The sequence below is a fragment of the Moschus berezovskii genome, chromosome 13 (assembly GCF_049115385.1).
Source record: "Moschus berezovskii isolate FMDL1 chromosome 13, NW_MosBer_1.0, whole genome shotgun sequence".
Taxonomy (NCBI): domain Eukaryota; kingdom Metazoa; phylum Chordata; class Mammalia; order Artiodactyla; family Moschidae; genus Moschus; species Moschus berezovskii.
In genome coordinates this window covers 50,817,195-50,837,718 of record NC_142472.1, presented here as the reverse complement: position 1 = coordinate 50,837,718, position 20,524 = coordinate 50,817,195, and the positions used below count along the sequence as shown (strand labels likewise).

At 43.6% G+C, this 20,524-nt stretch overlaps 1 protein-coding gene across 6 annotated transcripts; it reads left to right on the top strand.

Moving 5' to 3' along the window:
* Nucleotides 1-296: 296 nt before the first annotated feature.
* Nucleotides 297-20,521, top strand: EEF1AKMT1 (EEF1A lysine methyltransferase 1). 6 transcript variants are annotated; one of them, XM_088842686.1, is made up of 6 exons: nt 297-455; nt 1,213-1,361; nt 12,232-12,385; nt 14,890-14,972; nt 17,758-18,038; nt 18,825-20,521. In XM_088842686.1, the coding sequence occupies exons 3-6, from the start codon at nt 12,239-12,241 to the stop codon at nt 18,992-18,994; spliced, it is 681 nt and encodes a 226-aa protein (XP_088698812.1). In that variant the 5' UTR covers nt 297-455; nt 1,213-1,361; nt 12,232-12,238; the 3' UTR covers nt 18,995-20,521. The 6 variants fall into 6 exon arrangements, with proteins under 6 accessions (XP_088698812.1, XP_055282383.1, XP_055282382.1 ...); XM_055426408.2 differs by lacking the exon at nt 1,213-1,361 and having other exon boundaries at nt 297-467; XM_055426407.2 differs by lacking the exon at nt 1,213-1,361 and having other exon boundaries at nt 297-490.
* The last annotated feature ends 3 nt before the right edge of the window (nt 20,522-20,524 follow it).

Below are 20,524 nucleotides of genomic sequence, written 5' to 3'. Positions count from 1 at the left end.
CTGGAGGAGGCGGAACAGACGGGGCTTTCCTTGCTGCTTGTGAAACGTACAATGAAGGCAAACGACAGGTCTCTTGGTGCGCGTTAAAACCTGCAGCGTCTCTGCTGTCCCCGTCCTCGTAGACACGTGCTCAGCCGCGCAGCTCCGAGCTCCCGGTGGCCTTGCACGTCGCGCAGTGCCCAAGGGCCTCCCGGGAGCGCTTGTCTGCGCCTGCGCGGACCGAGCCGGCCCGCAGCCCCGCCCACGACCCCGCCCCCGCCCCGCTGGACTGCTGTGCTAGTGCGGGCCCGCCCCCGCTCACGCTTCCGGCCTGGCGGGCCGCAGTGCGCACGCGCAGACTCAGCTGGCTGCCGGACCGGGCCCCGCGGGCTACGGAGCACTCGTTGACTTGAGCGGCGAGTGGAGTGAGGAGCCCACCCCGACTCTGGTCGTCCGCGTCTCCCGACACAGCCAGGGTAGCGGCTCTGGTCCGCGGGGCCGGGCGGAAGAAGTTGGGAGGGGCTGCCGTCTCGGGTGTCTTCAGGGCAGCCGCGGGCCCGGGCGCGTGGAGCCGCGCTTCAGCCGGTGTCTCAGCGTGTGGAGTAACGGCCGTCTCCAAGGCGTGGAGGGTGGGGCGCGGTGTCCGTGGGGGCCGCCTGGGCGTGTTCCGGGAGGCGGGGCGGTTGTTATTGCAGCCGGTGGGGGTGGACGGTGTGCGTGTGGACAACGGGGACGCAGGCGGCGTCGGTTCTGTGGAGGGGCACGGTCCGGGAGCCTGTCGTCCCCCACCGGCCCCGGCTGCCGAGCCCGCGTCCCGTAGAGGCTCGGGTGCTGGAAATACGGACAATTTACAGATCCACCCTCCACAATATTTTTTTTCTTTTTCAACTATGAAAGTAGTTTTCTTAAGCTGCTCTTCGGAATTATTTGCTTTGAAGTTAAAGCCAACTTTTCTGTTTTCATGTTTTTATTTCTAAATAATTAGCTAACAAATTTCAGGTTGCAAATTGAAAGCCATTCTTAATCCACAAATGCAGGTGTGTGGAAACATCGCTACGCATTCATATGTATATATAGGAAAGTATGTGGACTCGCGCACTTTTCCTTGTCCTTCAGCTCTTCCAGGCAGTGCTGTGGTGCAGCTGGAATCAGGAACCGACTGTACCTGCAGTCTTGCAGGAGACGTTGGATTTTAATATTTGCTAAAGTGGTGTTGCTTCTTTTTTATCTTAGCACTTGCTGTTGGCAGCTGCCGAGGTTTGTGTGGTGTCTTCTCCCACTCTCACGAGTAATCTGTGGTTCCTTCTCTGGCCAGTGAACATGACGGACGGCAGGACTGGGAGATAATTTAGACTTTGCCCTTGACAGAGCTTTCTGAAAGGGTAAGAGAGAAAGCTACCCGCCTTTGCTTTACCTTGAATGAACGCACACTAGGCCATTAGGTAGGGATGCTCCCAGGAGATTGTAAGCGTTGTCATATAAGACCATCCTGAGCAAATGCTGGTGGCCCCCCATCACCTCAGGTGAACTGGTGTGGTCTCTAGAAGACAGGTGGGCACCCTGGAAATACCTCACATTTTCCACCGAGGCTCTGAATATGCATAGGAAGCTATTCAGCGTGACCATTTCACGTTTATACACGTGCTGCCTTGGAGTGTATGATCTGGTTTTCTGGGGGTGAAAGGTTTCATATTATCCTGGGGTCTTTGGTCAGAGTAGCTTGAGTGAGTTGAAGAAATTACATTATCTACAAACATTATTTCCAGACCTACAGAAAGGGGTAAAGTTTTTTTAAATTTTTAATACAATTTTTAAGAATCATTTTAGACTTGAGCACAGTCTGTGTTTCTTTGTTCATGTTTGGCTGTGTCAGGGCTCAGTTGCTGCATTTGGGATCTTGTGTCATATTTAGCTGCAGCATGGGATCTCTTAACTGCAACACGTGGGATCTAGTTCCCCAACCAAGGATCGGACCTGGGCCCCCTGCATTGGGAGCACGGAGTCTTAGCCACTGGACTACTAGGGAAGTCCCAAAAGGGGGTAATTTTTTTGATACGTATTTTCCTCACTGGAGCATATTGAGTTTACCTAAGATGCGTAAAGCTGTTCAAAGAAAATTGAACTGTTATCATACTAGACAATAAATTCAGCTTGACTCAAAGCTGGCAGTCAGAGCTTTCTTGTGGACCTACTATACTTTCTTCTCCATATTAATTACAGTCATAATTTATGGTAATTTTCATTTTCTAAGAAGAGTACAAAGAGAAAAGAGGGCTTTCTCTCCAAGATTCCTGAGATCGCTTTACTCTGACAGTGAGAGATGGGAGAACAGCAGTGTTTGTTGGCAGAATAATCACGTTGCTCAGACATTTTTAGGATTCCCTGTCTAGAGGAGTAACCTTTAGAGAGATCCTGAAGGAAAAGAAAAGATGATATGTCTTGTGGGTGTCACTGGAAGCTAGTAAGCATTTAGACGACCTCTCAGAAGGCACTTGGATACATGTACTTTCATCATGTCCGCACTTCTCCCCACAGTAGAAGCTGGGCCTTCCACTTAGGAAGGATTAACATATATTTGACTGACTGAAAGGTTGGGGGTGGAAGGAGAAGGGGACGACCGAGAATGAGATGGCTGGATGGCATCACCGACTCTGTGGACATGAGTTTGAGTGAACTCCGGGAGTTGGTGATGGACAGGGAGGCCTGGCGTGCTGTGATTCATGGGGTCGCGGAGAGTTGGACACGACTGAGCGACTGAACTGAACTGAACTGACTGACTGAACAAGACAGAATCCTTTCAATGATGGCGCATTCGATTCATTAGAACTGATCTTGGCAAAAATGTGAAGTTAGAAGGACACCTTTTAGGGAGGAAACCAGCTTGTGACTGAGATGGAGGTGATCTCATCACCTCTCAATCCAGCTCTGCAGGGAGCTCTGGAAGTGGTGCTCGTGAAATGGCAAGCCCGTGAGTCCCCGGAGACTTGACTTTGAAAGGCCGTGTTCATGGGATGTGTAAGTGTCAGGTGCCCTGTCATCGTTACGTGCATGTCATGCTGAACAGAAACCTGCCCCAGGTGTCATATTCCACGATGAGCGTATCTGAACTCCATGGTTCAGCCCTGCGGCTTCGCTCTCCTGTTACTGATTATGAACAGTGCCCCTCATCGGAGCACTAAATCCACCCCCTTAGCAGTTCTGCTCCATTTCTCAGCAGCTTCTAGCACAAACGTGGGACCTTTGGACAGCCCTCGCCAGGGTCTGGTGCCATCAGTGGGCATTCTCTTTCCCTCCCAGACTGCAGCAGCTTCTGTGGAACTAATGTTCCCATGTGCAGCTCTGAAGCAGGTGGCTGCCTGGTGTGTGGCATCTGGAGCTGTTATTGAATGCGTGATGCTGGAGAGGCTTGCAGTGTTCTCTTTTATCACGTAGGCACACATACACATGGCAAAAATTAAGGCTGTCAACTTTATATTTTAAGAAAAGTTTTTAACTAAGGAATATCGGTAGAGACCAATAAGTAAATTATACTTTTCTTTATTTTGAAGTAAAAGAGCTGAAGCAAGAAGTAACTTATTAAGGAAATAACCTGTTCATGAAAAGTATTTGTGTGAAGAAATACCATTTAAGTCAGTAGGGAGAGTCAGAGGGTCATGAGCAACACAAGAAGATGTGATTTTGGCAACTGTGGAAGAAAACATTTCCTTGTTTTTTTCCTACTGAACAACCCTGTCTTATAACAAGTTGGTTATATGATTGTGCATTTCTGAATCATTGATTAAAATAATTCGCTTCTGATTTGAGTTGTGGGTTTTATAACTCTTCAGCTTCCCTGCTCTCATCCTCATTTTTTTGAGGTGAATTATAAAGCTTTAGAGTATAAGTACAGTATACTTTAAGTCATTGTTCTGTTAGCTGAGCTCATGTGTTTGGTCTTGGAGGGCCTGGCTTCCTTGCTGTTTGTGATCTCGTGGAGTCTGTACGTTAGCATCAGTGTCTGGTGACCCCTGTCCCTGTGATGTGCACAGAGACTGCTTTAACTCCAAACACTCTGCTTCTGGGCGGCCCTTGGTGGTCTGCAGTCGCTCCCTCGGGGATGCGTAGTAGTGACATTAAAATTCCCACTGGCTGTCTGATGGTATGTTAAGACTGCTTATCTGTTACAAGGGTGTTGGTCCTTTCAGCAGTTCTTTGGACATACTGTTCCCTGGACCCCCTCTGGAAATGTCCCAGCCCCATCCTGGAACAGGCAGGAACCTGTGTCCCGAGGCCATCTGTGTGGTTTCTCGTTGCACTGCTGCATCAGGGCACCTGGGGCACAGTGACGTGATCGTCAGATGCAGGCAGTGATCTTCTCCACTTTGCTTAGAAGAAACTGACACTACTCTGCAGCGCAAGTTTTGAAGATTCTTTGGTTACATTTTTTTAATCACTTTTCTTTCACGGTGAACAAATGTTTTCTGTTAAGCTATGTGAGAACACAAGAAAGAGATCTTGCTTGATTTAAGGGCTGTCCTTTCTATTTTACAAATTTTAAAGTGTGGTCAATATCTCCTCCCTGTACTTTACAAACAGAAGCCACCCTGGGATGCTTGGTACCCTTGCAGAGCTGATCCCATCGACAGACTCTGTCTGTTTATAGATGTATATGGAGTTGGTGATGACAAGAAGGGTGATCTGGAAGTAACTCAGTTGCTTCCCAGAAAGCTGATGAGCCAGTCTCGTGGCATGTTTGATGCATGTCATGACAGTTTCACCACAGTGTCAGTAAACAACCCGTCTGCCTCATGTGAAACTGACTGGGAACAGTCCGTGTCAGATGAGACATGTGTTAAGGTTGATTTGATCTGGTTAACGGATTGGACAAAATGATGTCTCTATAAAGAAGAATCACTTTTGACCAGATGCCACAATGTACGTAGATCTCCTTGGATCGCTTTTTGAAGTCAGCATTTACTTCTCCTGCAGTGTTCTCTGGATTGTTTGTGATTTTGTAGATCCATGCCCTTTGAATATCTGTCACATGCAGTCCCACATTGCCTGTTCTTGTCCTTCAGCATTTTCAGTGAGCATCATAATGACAGTTGAAAGCAACTGTCCAGTGGTTTGTTGATTCCTTAATTTTAATGGACCTTTACTACAAATATTAAGTGTTGGAGCCCTTAAGGATCAACTGATAAATGAGAATTTCATATTTAGGTTTCGTGTAGAACTCTGTCCAAATTCTTACTCTCTATCTTGTGGGGAGGGGGAACAAGGCAGGGATTTACTTTTGCAAAAATATTTGAAAACATCTGATAGATTTTATATTAATCATTTATAAAAAATTTATTTTTAAAGCATTAAATTTTTTTTTCCTGATTCCGAATCCTGAAATACAAGACCAGAATGAAGCCTCTTTGTACCTTGCAGATCAGTTTGCAGTCTCAGCCCTGCACAAAAGCTAATAATCTCTTCTTTTATCTTTTCTCCTGGGACAGTGAGCATGGTTCACTTGAAGGTGTACCCCGTCTCTGTTGATATTTGCATTATGATCATGCATTGTTTTCTTAACTTCGTCCATACTTTTTAGGACAGTTGAGGTCTTTGTCTAGCAGGTGTGCTGTGTGGCCTTTTTCAGACATAGCTTCTGTTGGTTTACATTTTTCTTTTCAACGGGCCGTACTTTGCTGTCTCTTTGTATGCTTTGTTCAAAGTGCTTTTGTTCATACTTTGTTCATAAAGTATGATTTTGTTCATACTTTGTTCAAAGTGCTGAAAATCAGATTCTCCCCCTTCTCCAAGATTTGCTTTTTCTGCCATTTTGTTGTTGTTCTTGCTATTATTGTAGTCTGTTTTTGTTTTAAAGATTAGCCTGAGGAAGCTTAAGGTCTTTCTAAGCCTACACCTTTTCCTGGGCATGTACATGCACCCTCTAAATCCCTCCGTGTATACGGTTGCTGTTTATAATGGTCTGGTCCTTAAATGTGTGGCCTGTGAAGGGGGCGGGGCAGTCAAAGCACTTTAAATCCCCTCAGAGTTGCTTCTACTGGGGGTGGAGTGCTGCAGCAGTGGCTGCCTGCCTCTGCCTCCATGATCAGAAGTACCATCAGCAGTCAAAATCCAGATTCCCATTATTTGAAGAACGGGGTCTTTATTGCCCACTTTGCTCCCACTAGTTACATACAAGCTGCTGTTGGAGCTGCGTTCTGAGACTCGAGCACGTCTGTCTGCCTGGCGTCTGTTCCTCTCAGGGCCAGAGGGGCTTACGTCTTCTCCGCGGCTTAGCTCTCAGGTGCACATGGAAGTCCTCTCTGCCCTCATAGGATGTTTTCCCCTTCCGCCCACTGGCTGAGCAGTAAAAGCACTGTCCCCATTTTCTCTGCCTCCTTGTTCCTGCATGTGACCAGTCTTATGTGGTCCTTCCCACCGTGCTGTGACTTGGATTTCTAGAACTGGGAACAGCAAACTTCCAGTGGTATTGACCTCGCTGTGTCGTTGTCCTCACTCAGCTGTATAAGTTAACCCGTCACAAAACCTTCCTGAGGCAAGAATGAGGAGTGGGGATAGGAAGCCACTGCTGAATTAAGGGCCCAAACTGACTGAAATTAACGACATTTTAAGTCTTCTCCTGGGAGTTGAAAGCCTTTGAATAGACTAGTGATCCAAAGTAGTTCCATCAGATAGACTGTGCCAGTACAATTATCTCAGTATGGAGACAGTCTTCCCAGATCCTTCTAATAACTTTATACACACTTTAACCATTCCTTCCCACCTTTAGATCCCACCTTGATGATGTCTACCTTCTGAACAGTCTCATCTCTCTGACCACTTTATTTTGTGCTGTGAGATGATAGATCTGTTAATGTGTGTTGTGTCCAGCTCTTTGTGACCCCGTGGACTGCAGCATGCCAGGCTTCCCTGTCCCTCACTATCTCCCAGAGTTAGATCAAATTAATGTCCATTGACTCGGCGATGCCATCCAACCATCTCATCCTCTTTCGTTCCTCAATCTTTTGCAGCATTAGGGTCTTTTCCAGTGAGTTAGCTCTTCACACCTGCTGGCCTGAGTATTCAGCATCTGTCCATCTTACGTCTGTGAAGGCGACATGTGACAAGTAAGCCAGAGCCAATCCTGCTCCCTGCACACAGCGTTCACCATGCTTGTCATTTCCTGTCACACTTTGTAGTGTTCCTTTAATTATTGATCTCTTGTCCCTCTGCTGCCAAGTAGATAGTCATATGAAGGTATTAAACTAGCAGTTGCCATAGATTCCATATTGTCAGTGAGATGCTGCAACTTGAACAGTAATGAAGGTAATATTTTTCTTCCTGTTGTGTGCCAAGGACGATTAGGTGGTTTGTAGACAGTAACTCATCTAATTCACAGCAACTCTATTAAGTAAGTTTTAACATTATCTCCATTTCATAGATGAGAAAATTAAGGCATGGAAGAGTTAAATACTTGCTTAAAGCTGTGTAGTTAATAAGTGGCAAAGCCATGATTTATGCTTAGGTAGTTCGGCTCCAGTTCTTGCTCTTAATCCAGTATTATATTGTTTTTCTGAATGTCTAAATAATAGCAGAAGTGCTTTTTCACAATCAGTATAAAAAATACCAAGTATCTGCTTCAGATAAGAGCTGTTTGTATAAAGTATTAAAACGTCTCCGTCTTGAGATGAGTCTGCAAAAATTATAGATGGTTTACAGTGAAAAACTCCAAACATTTAAGACTACAGCCTACAGTAGGAAGTTGTGTCATGATGCATGACCCTGTACACACATGTGTATTTTTTGCTAAAACATTTCACAGAGCACTACTGACTTCTACTATAAGCCATCCATGTACTTGGGTACAATTTTTTGTTTTTAAAAAAGCTTATATTTTCCTATATTGAATTCATACCTTAATGGAAATCATTGTACAGTGTGAAAAATGCAGGTAGAAAAATAGATGAGTCCTTTCATGAGATTTATTCTAAGTTCTTTGAAAAAGATTATTAATTGGGGAAGGCTCAAACTGTTTAGAAGCCATTTCAGACACTTTTTGGTTACAGAATCAAGTCCATGGGTCTCTGCAGATAATATAATAAGCATTTAAAAAATTATGTATTCCTCACTCCCAGTGGTAACCACTATCTTTAATCTTTAGTTTTTCATTAACTGGCTTTTATCTCCATGTTTCTGAACTTCACTTAAAGAAAATACTATATGTATTCTCTAACTTTGTGATTTAACATATTCTTTAGATTGATTCTTGTTAGTATATATGGCTGTAGGTTGTGGTGTTGTTTTACTGTCGTGAACTTCCACTAGGAGTAACAAGGACTAAATTTCCCCTCCCATCTGATAGAACTGGAGGAAAAAAAAAAAGGTAAAACTATGTGGGGGAAAATGTCTTTGAAGATAACAGGCACCAGGCCACAAAGGTCAGTGGTCCCTGAAAAAGGGAAATGAACAGACTGAGCCTGATGGTCACTCCATCTTACTGCCCAAGGGAGTTTTCAGGCTGCTACGCAGGGAAGGGAACCCAGGGACCGCTCTGAGTCGAGGAAATACTGATAGATTCTGGGGAAGCCTCATTGGAAGCAAGCAGAGCAGAGTGAGTACTAGAGGAGGAGCTCCAGACAACTGCGTTACAAGCAATGTTCATTCAAGTAGAAGGAGAATGACAAGTGATGGCAGTATTCATCAATACAAAATGAAGTGCAATGTAAGTGGTTACTATGTAGATAAATATAAAAGATTTTTTACCAGTGTGGTGTGTTTCAGTTCAGTTCAGTCGCTCAGTCGTGTCTGACTCTTTGCAACCCCATGGACTGCAGCACGCCAGGCCTTCCTGTCCATCACCAACTCCTGGAGTTTACTCAGACCCATGTCCATTGAGTCAGTGATGCCATCCAACCATCTCATCCTCTGTTGGCCCCTTCTCCTCCTGCCTTCAATCTTTCCCAGCATCAGGGTCTTTTCCAATGAGTCAGCTCTTTGCATCAGGTGGCCAAAGTATTGGAGTTTCAGCTTCAGCATCAGTCCTTCCAATGAATATTCAGGACTGATTTCCTTTAGGATGGACTGGTTGGATCTCCTTGCTGTCCAAGGGACTCTCAAGAGTCTTCTTCAACACCACAGTTGAAAAGCATCACTTCTTTGGTGCTCAGCTTTCTTTATAGTCCAACTCTCACATCCATGCATGACATGACTATTGGAAAAACCATAGCCTTGACTAGACGGACCTTTGTTGGCAAAGTAATGTCTCTGCTTTTTAATATGCTATATAGGTTGGTCATAACTTTTCTTCCAAGGAACAAGCGTCTTTTAATTTCATGGCTGCAGTCACCATCTGCAGTGATTTTGGAGCCCAAAAAAATAAAGTCTATTACTGTTTCCACTGTTTCCCCATCTCTTTCCCATGAAGTGATGGCACCAGATGCCATGATCTTAGTTTTCTGAATGTTGAGTTTCAAGCCAACTTTTTGACACTTTCACTTTCATCAAGAGGCTCTTTAGTTCTTCGCTTTCTCCCATAAGTGTGGTGTCATCTGCATTATCTGAGGTTATTGATACTTCTCCTGGCACTTTATTCCAGCTTGTGCTTCATCCAGCCCAGCGTTTCTCATGATGTACTCTGCACATAAGTTAAATAAGTAGGGTGACAGTACACAGCCTTGACAAACTCTTTTCCCGATTTGGAAACACTTTGTTGTTCCATGTCCAGTTCTAACTGTTGCTTCCTGACCTAAACACAGATTTCTTAGGAGGCAGGTCAGGTGGTCTGGTTTTCCCATCTCTTGAAGAATTTTCCAGTTTGTCATGATCCATGCAGTCAAAGGCTTTGGCATAGTCAATAAACCAGAAGTAGATGTTTTTCTGGAACTCCCTTGCTTTTTCAATGGTCCAGCGGATGTTGGCAATTTGATCTCTGGTTCCTCTGCCTTTTCTAAATCCAGCTTGAACATCTGGAAGTTCATGGTTCATGTACTGTTGAAGCCTGGCTTGGAGAATTTGGAGCATTCCTTTGCTAGCATGTAAGATGAGTGCAATTGTGCGGTAGTTTGAGCATTCTTTGGCATTGCCTTTCTTTGGGATTGGAATGAAAACCTTTTCCAGCCCTGTGGCCACTGTTGAGTTCCAAATGTGCCTGCATACTGAGTGCAGCACTTTCACAGCATCATCTTTTAGGATTTCAAATAGCTCAGCTGGAATTCCATCACCTCCACTACTAGCTTTGTTCATAGTGATGCTTCCTAAGGCCCACTTGACTTCACATTCCAGGATGTCTGGCTCTAGGTGAGTGATCACACTATCGAGATTATCTGGGTCGTGAAGATCTTTTTTGTACAGTTCTTCTGTGTATTCTTGCCACCTCTTCTTAGTATCTTCTGTTTCTGTTAGGTCCATACCACCATTTCTGTCCTTTATTTTGCCCGTCTTTGCATGAAAACTTCCTTGGTATCTCTAATTTTCTTGAAGAGATCTCTAGTCTTTCCTGTTTTGTTGTTTTCCTCTATTTCTTTGCATTGATCACTGAGGAAGGCTTTTTCATCTCTCCTTGCTATTCTTTGGAACTCTGCATTGAAATGGGTATATCTTTCCTTTTGTTCTTTTCTCAGTTACTTGTAAGGCCTCCTGAGACAATCATTTTGCCTTTTTACATTTCTTTTCCTTGGGATGGTCTTGATTACTGCCTCCTGTACAGTGTCACAAACCTTCACCCACAGTTCTTCAGGCACTCTATCAGATCTAATCCCGTGAATCTGTTTGTCCACTTCCACTGTATAATCGTAAGGGATTTGATTTAGGTCATATCTGAATGGTCTAGTGGTTTTCCCTACTTTCTTCAATTTAAGTCTGAATTTGGCAATAAGGAGTTCATGACCTGAGCCACAGTCAGCTCCTGGTCTTGTTTTTGCTAACTGTATAAAGTTTCTCCATCTTTGGCTGCAAAGAATATAATCAATCTGATTTCGGTGTTGACCATCTGGTGACGTCCATGTGTAGAGTCTTCTCTTGTGTTGTTGGAAGAGGGTGTTTGCTATGTCCAGTGCATTCTCTTGGCAAAACTCTGTTAGTCTTTGGCCTGCTTCATTACTCCAAGGCCAAATTTGCCTGTGGTGTGTTTATTTTATATCAAATGTAAAAAATAAGATGTTGGACAATAGTAACACAAAGGCTTGGAGGAGAGAAATGGAAGTTATATACAAATCGTAAGGTTTTTGTATAACACCACTTTGAATGCGTGCCATGATAGATATCCTGTAAACCTGTAATCCTCAAAGTAACTACTTACATAACAGTTACAGGTGGCAAGCCAGCAGAGGAGAAAAGGAAATGTTTTCATTGCGATACAGTATCCTACTGTAGGAATATACAGCAGTATATTATGTCATGTCCAGTGAGTGGACATTTCAGTAGTTTTAGTTCTTGCCAGTACACATTACCACTTTGAACGTATTCTCCATGTCTATTTATGTGAATCACAGGAGTTCCATATAGTTATATGATACAGAATTACTGAGTTTGAAGCAGAGGTAAGGTAGTATTATTATCCAAAATGTTTTCATCAGTTTACATTTCAGCAGCAAAGTAGGCCGTTTCAATTATTCTACACCCCCTCCAAAACATTTGGTGTTACCTGTCTTTTCCATTGTAGTCAGTCTGGTAGGTATATGGTTGTATCTCATTGTGATGGTAATTTGCATCCTTTCTCATCCCTTTTAATTTTCCTATCTCTTCCTCTGCCCCTCCTTTACCAGTCCTTCACTTATCCCATCATAACACCCAGGAGCCTTAGGTCACCTCAACAGTGACATTCACACATAAAAAGCTCTGATTCAGAGTCTACTGTGAATGTGACCACTGGGGTACCAGAAGAAAGCAAAACATCTTTACAGAGTTCATTCTGCAAGGAGTCATAAAAATGTGAAAAATCTTACTATAAAACTGTATACATGGGGAGAGAAAACATGCATTTGTTCAGCTGTAGTTCAGTGGAAGATCTCTGCAGACATATGTATGCATGTGTTTGGCAGTGCTGGGCCTTTGTTAATGGCACGTGGCATCTCGTTCCCTGACCAGGGATAGAACCTGGGCCCTGCACTGGGAGTGGGGGGTGTTGGCCACTGAACCACCAGGGAGGTTCCTGGTCTCAGAAATTTTAATTACCTGTTTTCCTTATACAATTCACTTCCAGTTTGGATCATTGCTGTGAGTTATTTTAATTGTTTGATGGAAAGGAAAAACACACTACCATCACTTAAGACTCATTCCCCGCAGGTGTGAGATGAGTGACTCCGAAGACGAGGGCCCCCCCCAGCTTTCTTCATACGCCCTTGCAGCTCTGCAGGAATTTTATGCTGAGCAGCAGCAGTACCACTCTGACCTCCGTGGTGACGACAAGTATAACATCGGGATAATAGAAGAGAACTGGGTAAGTGAACGTGCTCCGCATCCATCAGGACGCGTTGGCAGTGTGGAGCGTGTGCTGTACCTAGTCCACTGTTGGTCTTTACCCCACCTAACAGCCCAGTTTGTCTCACTTGTCACTAGGAAGCTGATAGCCTGTTAGTAGCTAGGACACTGGGAGTGCAGGTTTTCCTCATTCTGACCTGGGCTGCTTGGTGGTCAGAGGAGGGGACGTTTCAGATAGGGGAAGAGCGTATCACTGGCTCCAACACAGACTGTACTTCTTTCTCCTAGACAGATTCGTTCTGTCGGTTTTTACTGGAGCCCAGCATTCCTTGTGGGAAGGGATCATTGCAGTGATGGGGCAACTGGTGTTAAACATGTAGTGAAAAATTGATGAAAGGGGTTTTTAAAGAATATATTAATAGTTCCTGGTGCACAGTATATATTTTAATTGTATTTTTATGGGCCAAATGAAAATAGGAATTTTTTAAAGTGAGTTGAGGAAAGCTAACCTAAACTGTGAGTGATCACGCCACCGTGATTATCTTCGTCGTGAAGATCTTTTTTGTACAGTTCTTCTGTGTATTCTTGCCACCTCTTCTTAATATCTTCTGCTTCCGTTAGGTCCATACCATTTCTGTCCTTTATCGAGCCCATCTTTGCATGAATTGTTCCCTTGATGTCTCTAATTTTCTTGAAAAGATCTCTTGTTTTTCCTATTCTGTTGTTTTCCTCTATTTCTTTGCATTGATCGCTGAGGAAGGCTTTCTTATCTCTCCTTGCTATTCTTTGGAACTCTGCATTCAGATGCTTATATCTTTCCTTTTCTCCTTTGCTTTTCGCTTCTCTTCTTTTCACAGCTATTTGTAAGGCCTTCTCAGACAGCCATTTTGCTTTTCTGCATTTCTTTTCCATGGGGATGGTCTTGGTCCCTGTCTCCTGTACATTGTCACGAACCTCCGTCCAGAGTTCATCAGGCACTCTATCTATCAGATCTAGACCCTTAAATCTATTTCTTACTTCCACTGTAGGATTTGATTTAGGTCATACCTGAATGGTCTAGTGGTTTTCCCTACTTTCTTTAAGTCTGAATTTGGCAATAAGGAGTTCATGATCTGAGCCACAGTCAGCTCCTGGTCTTGTTTTTGCTAACTGTATAGAGCTTCTCCATCTTTGGCTGCATAGAATATAATCAGTCTGATTTCGGTGTTGACCATCTGGTGATGTCCATGTGTAGAGTCTTCTCTTGTGTTGTTGGAAGAGAGTGTTTGCTATGACCAGTGCGTTCTCTTGGCAAAACTCTATTAGCCTTTGCCCTGCTTCATTTCGTGCTCCATGGCCAAATTTGCCTGTTACTCCAAGTGTTTCTTGACTTCCTACTTTTGCGTTCCAGTCCCCTGTTAATGAAAAGGACATCAACGTAGAAATCTACCTTTTTTGAAGCGTAGTTGAGAAATAGATGAGGCTTGAAATTTCTGACTACCTTTGATTGTCAATCTGCCTCTCTTCATCACTTTGCAGCTGGGAGGTGTGTGTGTGCAGTCTTTTACATTTTGTGTCAAGTTTAGATCTAAGTTATATAAAGTTTATATTATTTTATATAAAATTCATCATGTTTGAGACTGGGATAGAAATGTTTCTTTATATTCACTCTGAATGTTCCGCCTACTCAGATGCCTCTAGTTTTCCTTCGTCATGTTTTCGTCTTTAGCTTGACGCTTTGAATCGTAAATATTAGAAACCTGAAGTCCACCTTAAGGTAGTCTTCTTCTCTTTTCCTTTTGCTTATTTAAATACTATGTACTTTCTGATTCTGAAAGTAATCTATGGTTGGTGTAGAAAATAGGTAAAAACATGAATAAAAAAACAAGTCATAATTTCACTACCTGCATTAACTATTTGTATATTTTTGGCATTTGTTTTGGTTTGTTCACAAAAATGAAGAAATCTCCCAGGAAGTTTAAAGAATACATTATAAAACTAGAGGATAAGTCCAGGAGGCATGAGTGAAACTTTTGGATGTAAGTGACAAAGAAGATCCTAGAACCTTCTGGAGAAAAGCATGTCACCTCCAGTGTCTCAGGACAGGTCACAGTGCACTTCTCCATAGCTTTATTAGAAACTAGAAAAAAAGTGAAGCACTGCCTTCAATATTTAGAGTGAAAATTTCATTCAGTCTAGGATTCTATGCCCAGCTGTGTTACCAATGAAATGTAAGGATAAAATTTTAAAGGTATAAGACATGGTAAGTCTCACAACATTGACTTCCCATGTACCGCTTCTCAGGAGCTACAGGATGATGTTGGGAGAATTGGGGATAGTTTCGGAAAACCCAAGCAAATGCAACAGTGGTTTGTTCATTAACTCTAGAAGAATAGGAGGTGCCATACCAGAAGGAAGCGCAGAATACACTGCACGGTCCAGCAGTGACACTGGCTGTTGACAGAGTTCATATTGGTAAGCAGATACGAATTAAAAGGACAAGTGTACGCCAGGGCTAATATAATTCACTCGATCCTGTCACAGCAGCTGAGCCAGTTCTGGTACAGCCCGGAGACAGCCCTGCGCCTTGCTGAGGACGCCGTGGCAGCTGCTGGGGAGGGCGGCAGGTGAGATACTGGGTTCGCTTCTCTTTTGCCTTTTAATCTAAAGTAATACTTTAAATGTCCTTCCTGGATGAGGGATGGTTCGTAAGAACGTTCAGCTGTGATCTGCAAAACCTGTAGTTGATGATTTGAAGACCACAAGGAAGTAAGAATGCTATCCTGTCACATCTAGGGGCACACTCAAAACCCTGTTCCGTGTAAGTTATCTTAATCTGTTCCTTATTTTAACATTTTTCTAACCTGTTACTTTAAAAGAAAAAAATCTTAATGTTTGATTTTTCTGAAATTTTAAGAATTACAGGTTTTGTTTGGTTTTTTATTTCTATCAGAACTTTGTGTGCATATAAAGTCAAATGATCCTGAAAGACTTGTTGAAAAAAGTAATCCATTGTTAATTTTCCCCTTGTCCCCCCCTTTGCCTTTCAGCTCTTCTACATTTCTAAAGCTGTTTATATTGGCACTTGCTAATTTGCCACTCACAGACATCTCACCTTAAGAGACTAAGGATTAAGCTCCTTCATCCTCCACTGCACACGTGTGCTTCCTGTCCACGCTCCCAGTAGTTATACCTATTTTTTTTATGGTTGGACTCATTGGTAATATTTTTTGAGGCTTTTGCTTCTACATACTCCCCTAGTGGCTCAGCTGGTGAAGAATCCGCCTGCAATGGGGGAGACCTGGGTTTGATCCCTGAGTTGGGAACATCCCCTGGAGAAGGGAATGGCTGCCCACTCTAGTACTCTGGCCTGGAGAATCCCCATGGAGAAGTCCATGGGGTCACGAAGAGTCGGCCACAACTCAGCAACTTTCATGAGTGATAATTAGTTTGAAATTGCCTGCTTATTCCCTTGGTTTGGGCTTCATATTAGTAGCTTCATAAAATGACCTGGGAAGTGTTAAACTGTATTTGTTTCCTGGAAGTGATTGTGTAGAATTGGTGTTAGTTATATCTTGGTTAAATAGGGTTTATACGTCCATACCACTAACCCTCAAATTCCCCAGTGGTGTAAATCTCTTAATCAACGAACTTACACATATTTCAACTCCTTGAAAAAAATACCTCCCCGTCCCCGGCTTTGCCACCTCTTCTGTCTGGACTGATTGACGTCCAGCTCTGGTCTTGGTGTTTCCCTCCACCATCTACCAAGTGTCCTCTTATCTCTCTTGTTCTGACCTTCCTGTATCCAGTATCCCAGTCCTTAGTTCACAGCTTTATCCTGGTTGGATACATCTTTCCACACTTTTCACTAGAGGGAAATTTTTAAAACCTGTCTGAAAATATTTTTATTCTACCCATTCTCTTGATGTGTTAGTTATTAAGAAACACAATGCCATTCTGATTTCTTATGACAAACCTGATTTTCCTTGCCCCCTGCTGGCTTAGGGTTTTCTTCTGATCCTCAGTGTTCTGTGTGTCCTGGTATGGTGCTTTCATCTGTTGAACGGGGTGAAAGCCTTTCTGTTCTCATAACTCGGGTCCTCCAGTTTGGGAAAATTGTCTTTTTTTTCCTTTCTATTCTTCTTTACCTGATTCATTTTTCTTTCTGTCCTTTTCACATGTTTTGTCTTTCTTACCTGACCACCTGGGTCAAGTTTATCTTTGAAACTTTCCACTGAGTTTGCCATTTCTGCTGTCTTTATCACCTGTAATTTCTTAGGTCTCTGGATATTTATCATGGTATCTTGTTCATCTTTCTGAGGATATCACATTACAGAACTTCTTCTCTTCACAGTCTCTGACTCCAGCATGCCTCTCGTGTTTTATTACTATTTTGGCTTTAGTACGTGCTGACTCTCCTGAGTTGTCTGCTGACCCTCTGCTGTGTGCTCCTAGTTGAGGTGGTTGTGCTAAGGCTGGAAGTTCTGATACATGGGCAGACTTTCTTTGCTTGGTGTCTGCAGTTGGCTGTTGTGGATCAGCTGTTTTCCCGGGAATGCCCAGTCAGTATATCCAGGCTTTTTCTTGTGGGGTGGTAAGAGCCCCAGAAAGAACCACCTTCCTTCCTGGGAGTCACGCATCTTGTTGACCTCATTCCAGGAGGCACATAGGTCAGGGGTCCCAACACCTGGTGGGTTTCCTCTTCGATAGACCTTCCAAAAACAATCCCCCTGCCGCCCCTTCACCCCTACTTCTTGAGTTACCTGGTTTTCAGCTTCCTGAGCTGCAGGTGCGTTGGTGTTGATGAGGCCCCCTCTCAGCTTTCCTGGCTGCCAGTTTGGGACTTGGCTTCCTTGGGCCTGCAGAGTCAGAAACCACCCAACCCACACCCTTGCCTGTCAGCTTGAGTGTGTTTCCTTTATCTTCCCTCATTGTCTTGCTGTTGGAGGTTTCCTTCTCATGATTTATTTGAAGAAGCAAATCTAAATGCATGTGTTCCCTCTGCATCTTTATCTGAAAGTCCTAAGGCTTTCTTTTTCTTTATATATTAAATATATGAATATTACAAAATAACTTTAAAATATTTAGTTTGAGACTTAAAAGTATTTGAAATAAATGTTAAAAGAGACCAACAGGAAAATAATAGGTAAATTCAGGTCATGGGCTGTGTAACTCTTGTACCTAATGTTTCATATTTTTTATCATGAAAAGCACATTTCATACTTAAAAATTATGAGCTGTAGATCTGTAAACACCAGATTCCTCCCAAAATTCACTGCTGTTATTACTTTAGTTTGTAGCGTTGTTTTAAGAAAATCTGAACGCGGGCCATACTTTTTTAATGAAGTGATTATTTGCTCCTTTACGCTGTCACAAAGCTGGTTCATGAGCTGGGTCTCTCTGTTCCAGAATAGCGTGTGTGAGCGCCCCCAGCGTCTACCAGAAGCTGAGAGAGCGACACAGAGACGATGTCTCTGTCTGCATCTTCGAGTACGACCGCAGGTTTGCCATATTCGGAGAGGACTTTGTCTACTATGACTACAAGAACCCTGTGGACTTACCTGAGAGGATTGCCTCACACAGCTTTGACATCGTCGTGGCAGATCCTCCCTATCTCTCGGAGGAATGTCTTAGGAAAATGTCAGAAACCATCAAGTTCCTGACCCGGGGCAAGATCCTGCTGTGCACAGGTGGGTGCTGGCCGACCACACACCCTGTGACCTCATTCCACTTACCTCCCTGCACCCTGGGGCAGAGGTGCTGCTGCCTCTCGGGGCCTGTTGAGAATTCTGAGGCACGATGCCGAGGAAGTGGGGTTTGGCGCGGGGTGAGGGCAACAGGAGTGCTGTTTGGTACTGAGCAGTGTCAGTACTAGTAACATGTCTGCCTCAGCCTCTCTAGCTGATAAAAGAAATTTGCAACCCTGGGGTTAAAGTGGATGTCAGAGGTCACAGAGCAAGACATTAGATTCAGTTTACCAGAACAAGACATTCTCACTGGTGAGGGGGATTATCCTGGTGTTTCAAAACGAAAACATGGAACTGTAGGTCCCCTTACTTGCAGGCCTACAGCCCCTTGTTCCCCCTGGTGCAGCGGGTGCTGGGGATGGGCTGGAGGGAGATGTGCAGTCATCAGCGTGAGGCTGCTACGAATGTATCAGTGTGAGTTTGCACAATTAGATATTATTGAGAAAGGGGCCGCTGAGTCCAAGCTGGAAAACAGTTTTTCGTAAAATTATCTTTTGTTATTTTGTAGAATATAAGCAATTTTTAAAATTTCTAAGTATCTCAGCTTTGTAGAGGTATAAAAATTCTTGATAAAGGAAAAAAAGTAGGAACTTGGCAAAAATGTTGGAGGAAGTAAAAGGACAGAAAACAGTGACCTTCCCCCGTATTGCTGAGTGGAACTGTCAGCTCACCGCTCCTCGCTTGCCCCGGCCAGCATGGCGCTGAGGCTTGTCTGGTGGTTCTCTTCAGGTGCCGTCATGGAGGAGGCGGCAGCAAAGCTGCTTGGAGTGAAGATGTGCAAGTTTATTCCAGAACACACTCGCACCCTGGGAAATGAGTTTCGCTGTTTCGTGAATTACGACTCCAGGCTGGACCGTGATCTGTCAGTGCAGCTCCCAGTGCAGGAAGGACCCAAGTGACATTTCCTCTCTGAAAAACTACCACCTCCCCAGTCCTCATTTTTGAGATAAAGATGATTTCCTTAGGATGTCCCTGGAGCTCAGGGTGCTTTTGCTGACTTGAGTCTGTGGAATTATATCTGGAAGAACTTTAGACCCCATCTAGTCTGCTCTCCTCACTTTAAGAGCGGTATGTAGTGACCAGCCAAGACCTCAGCCCCTGGCTCTAACAGCCAGGGGGTTTGTAGTTGAGGATGCAGTTTGTGTCCAGAAGAGGGAGGGCACGTGCCCAGAAATATTTGTTAAATGAATTCCATTCAGAGAGAAAGTGCAAATAAAGGTTACCTTTCTGGATCTTGGCAGGGAAAGTCGATTCTTCCATTGGGAATGTGCTGTCTGTTAACAGCTAAGGTGAGCTAAACTGATGAACATGGTTAATGGAACTACAGTATTTTCCACACGCAATCCATTTACTCTCCTTTGTCCAGTGCGCTGATGTTTGCACTATTTATATTTGCAGAGTGGCTGGAAAATGTTACACAATAGTGGCGATGATTGAAATAATTACCCAAGGTTTGAAAGGCAGTTTTTCTTTTTCTGTATTTCTTTGTTGTTGACCTGAACCCTTCTGAAAGGTTCAGATATACCAGTATATCTAGTGATATATTCCAGATATACCACCACTAGGCTTACCTTACGTTGTTATTTCCAGAGGTTGAGCAGGGAAGTAACATTTGCCCCAAGCTGTATAGAACTACCCACAGCTATCAGTTTCAGTTCTGAAATTTTATTTGGAAAATAATGAATTTTGCTCAGCAATGTTTTTCATGTACAACCTCTGTCAATATATAATACAAACTGGAAGTTCTCAGTAGAGCTTCCATTCAGATCAAACCAAGGCTGATGGTAAGTGGGGAAGAGAGCACATAAACAGGGAGGCTGACTTCACAGTTTCTCTTAAAAACTTCAACCATAAAATTAAGATAAGACCTTACAGTTGAGTCCATCAAAGCTGAGTCCAGAAAGGAAACCACAGCCAGCATGCCCTTCACCTATCTACAGGTGTTAACATAAATCAAGTTAAGAAGGTCTCACGTTTACAAATAGTTCTGGGGTTTAGCTTCAGTGCTAGAAGAGGCGCCACTCCTGCATTCTGGAAACTAAATCTGCCCACTTAATAGCTCCTGAAGCCCTTAAAACTAGCCAGATACCTGGGAATTAGCACAGACCTCACATATACCCCGCTCTGACCTCACTGCCTCTTGTCCACAAACTGGCCCCTGACTTTGAAAAGTGAAAAACTTTCTACCTTTATAAACCTGTGGAGATTTATATCTTCATGAATAAAGTGAGACTGGGGTGAGCTGAGCTACCCATAGGGAGGGCAGGTCCTGTCCAGCTGTGTCCATTGGTGACCAACCAAAGCAAGAGTCAGCCTACCTGACTGAGCTTCTAAAAATTCCTGCTGAGGAAGTGAAAACAATGTTTATAAAATGTTTACAGGTCAGGTAAAAATAATATACTTGCTCAAAATAGCTAATATGAAAATAT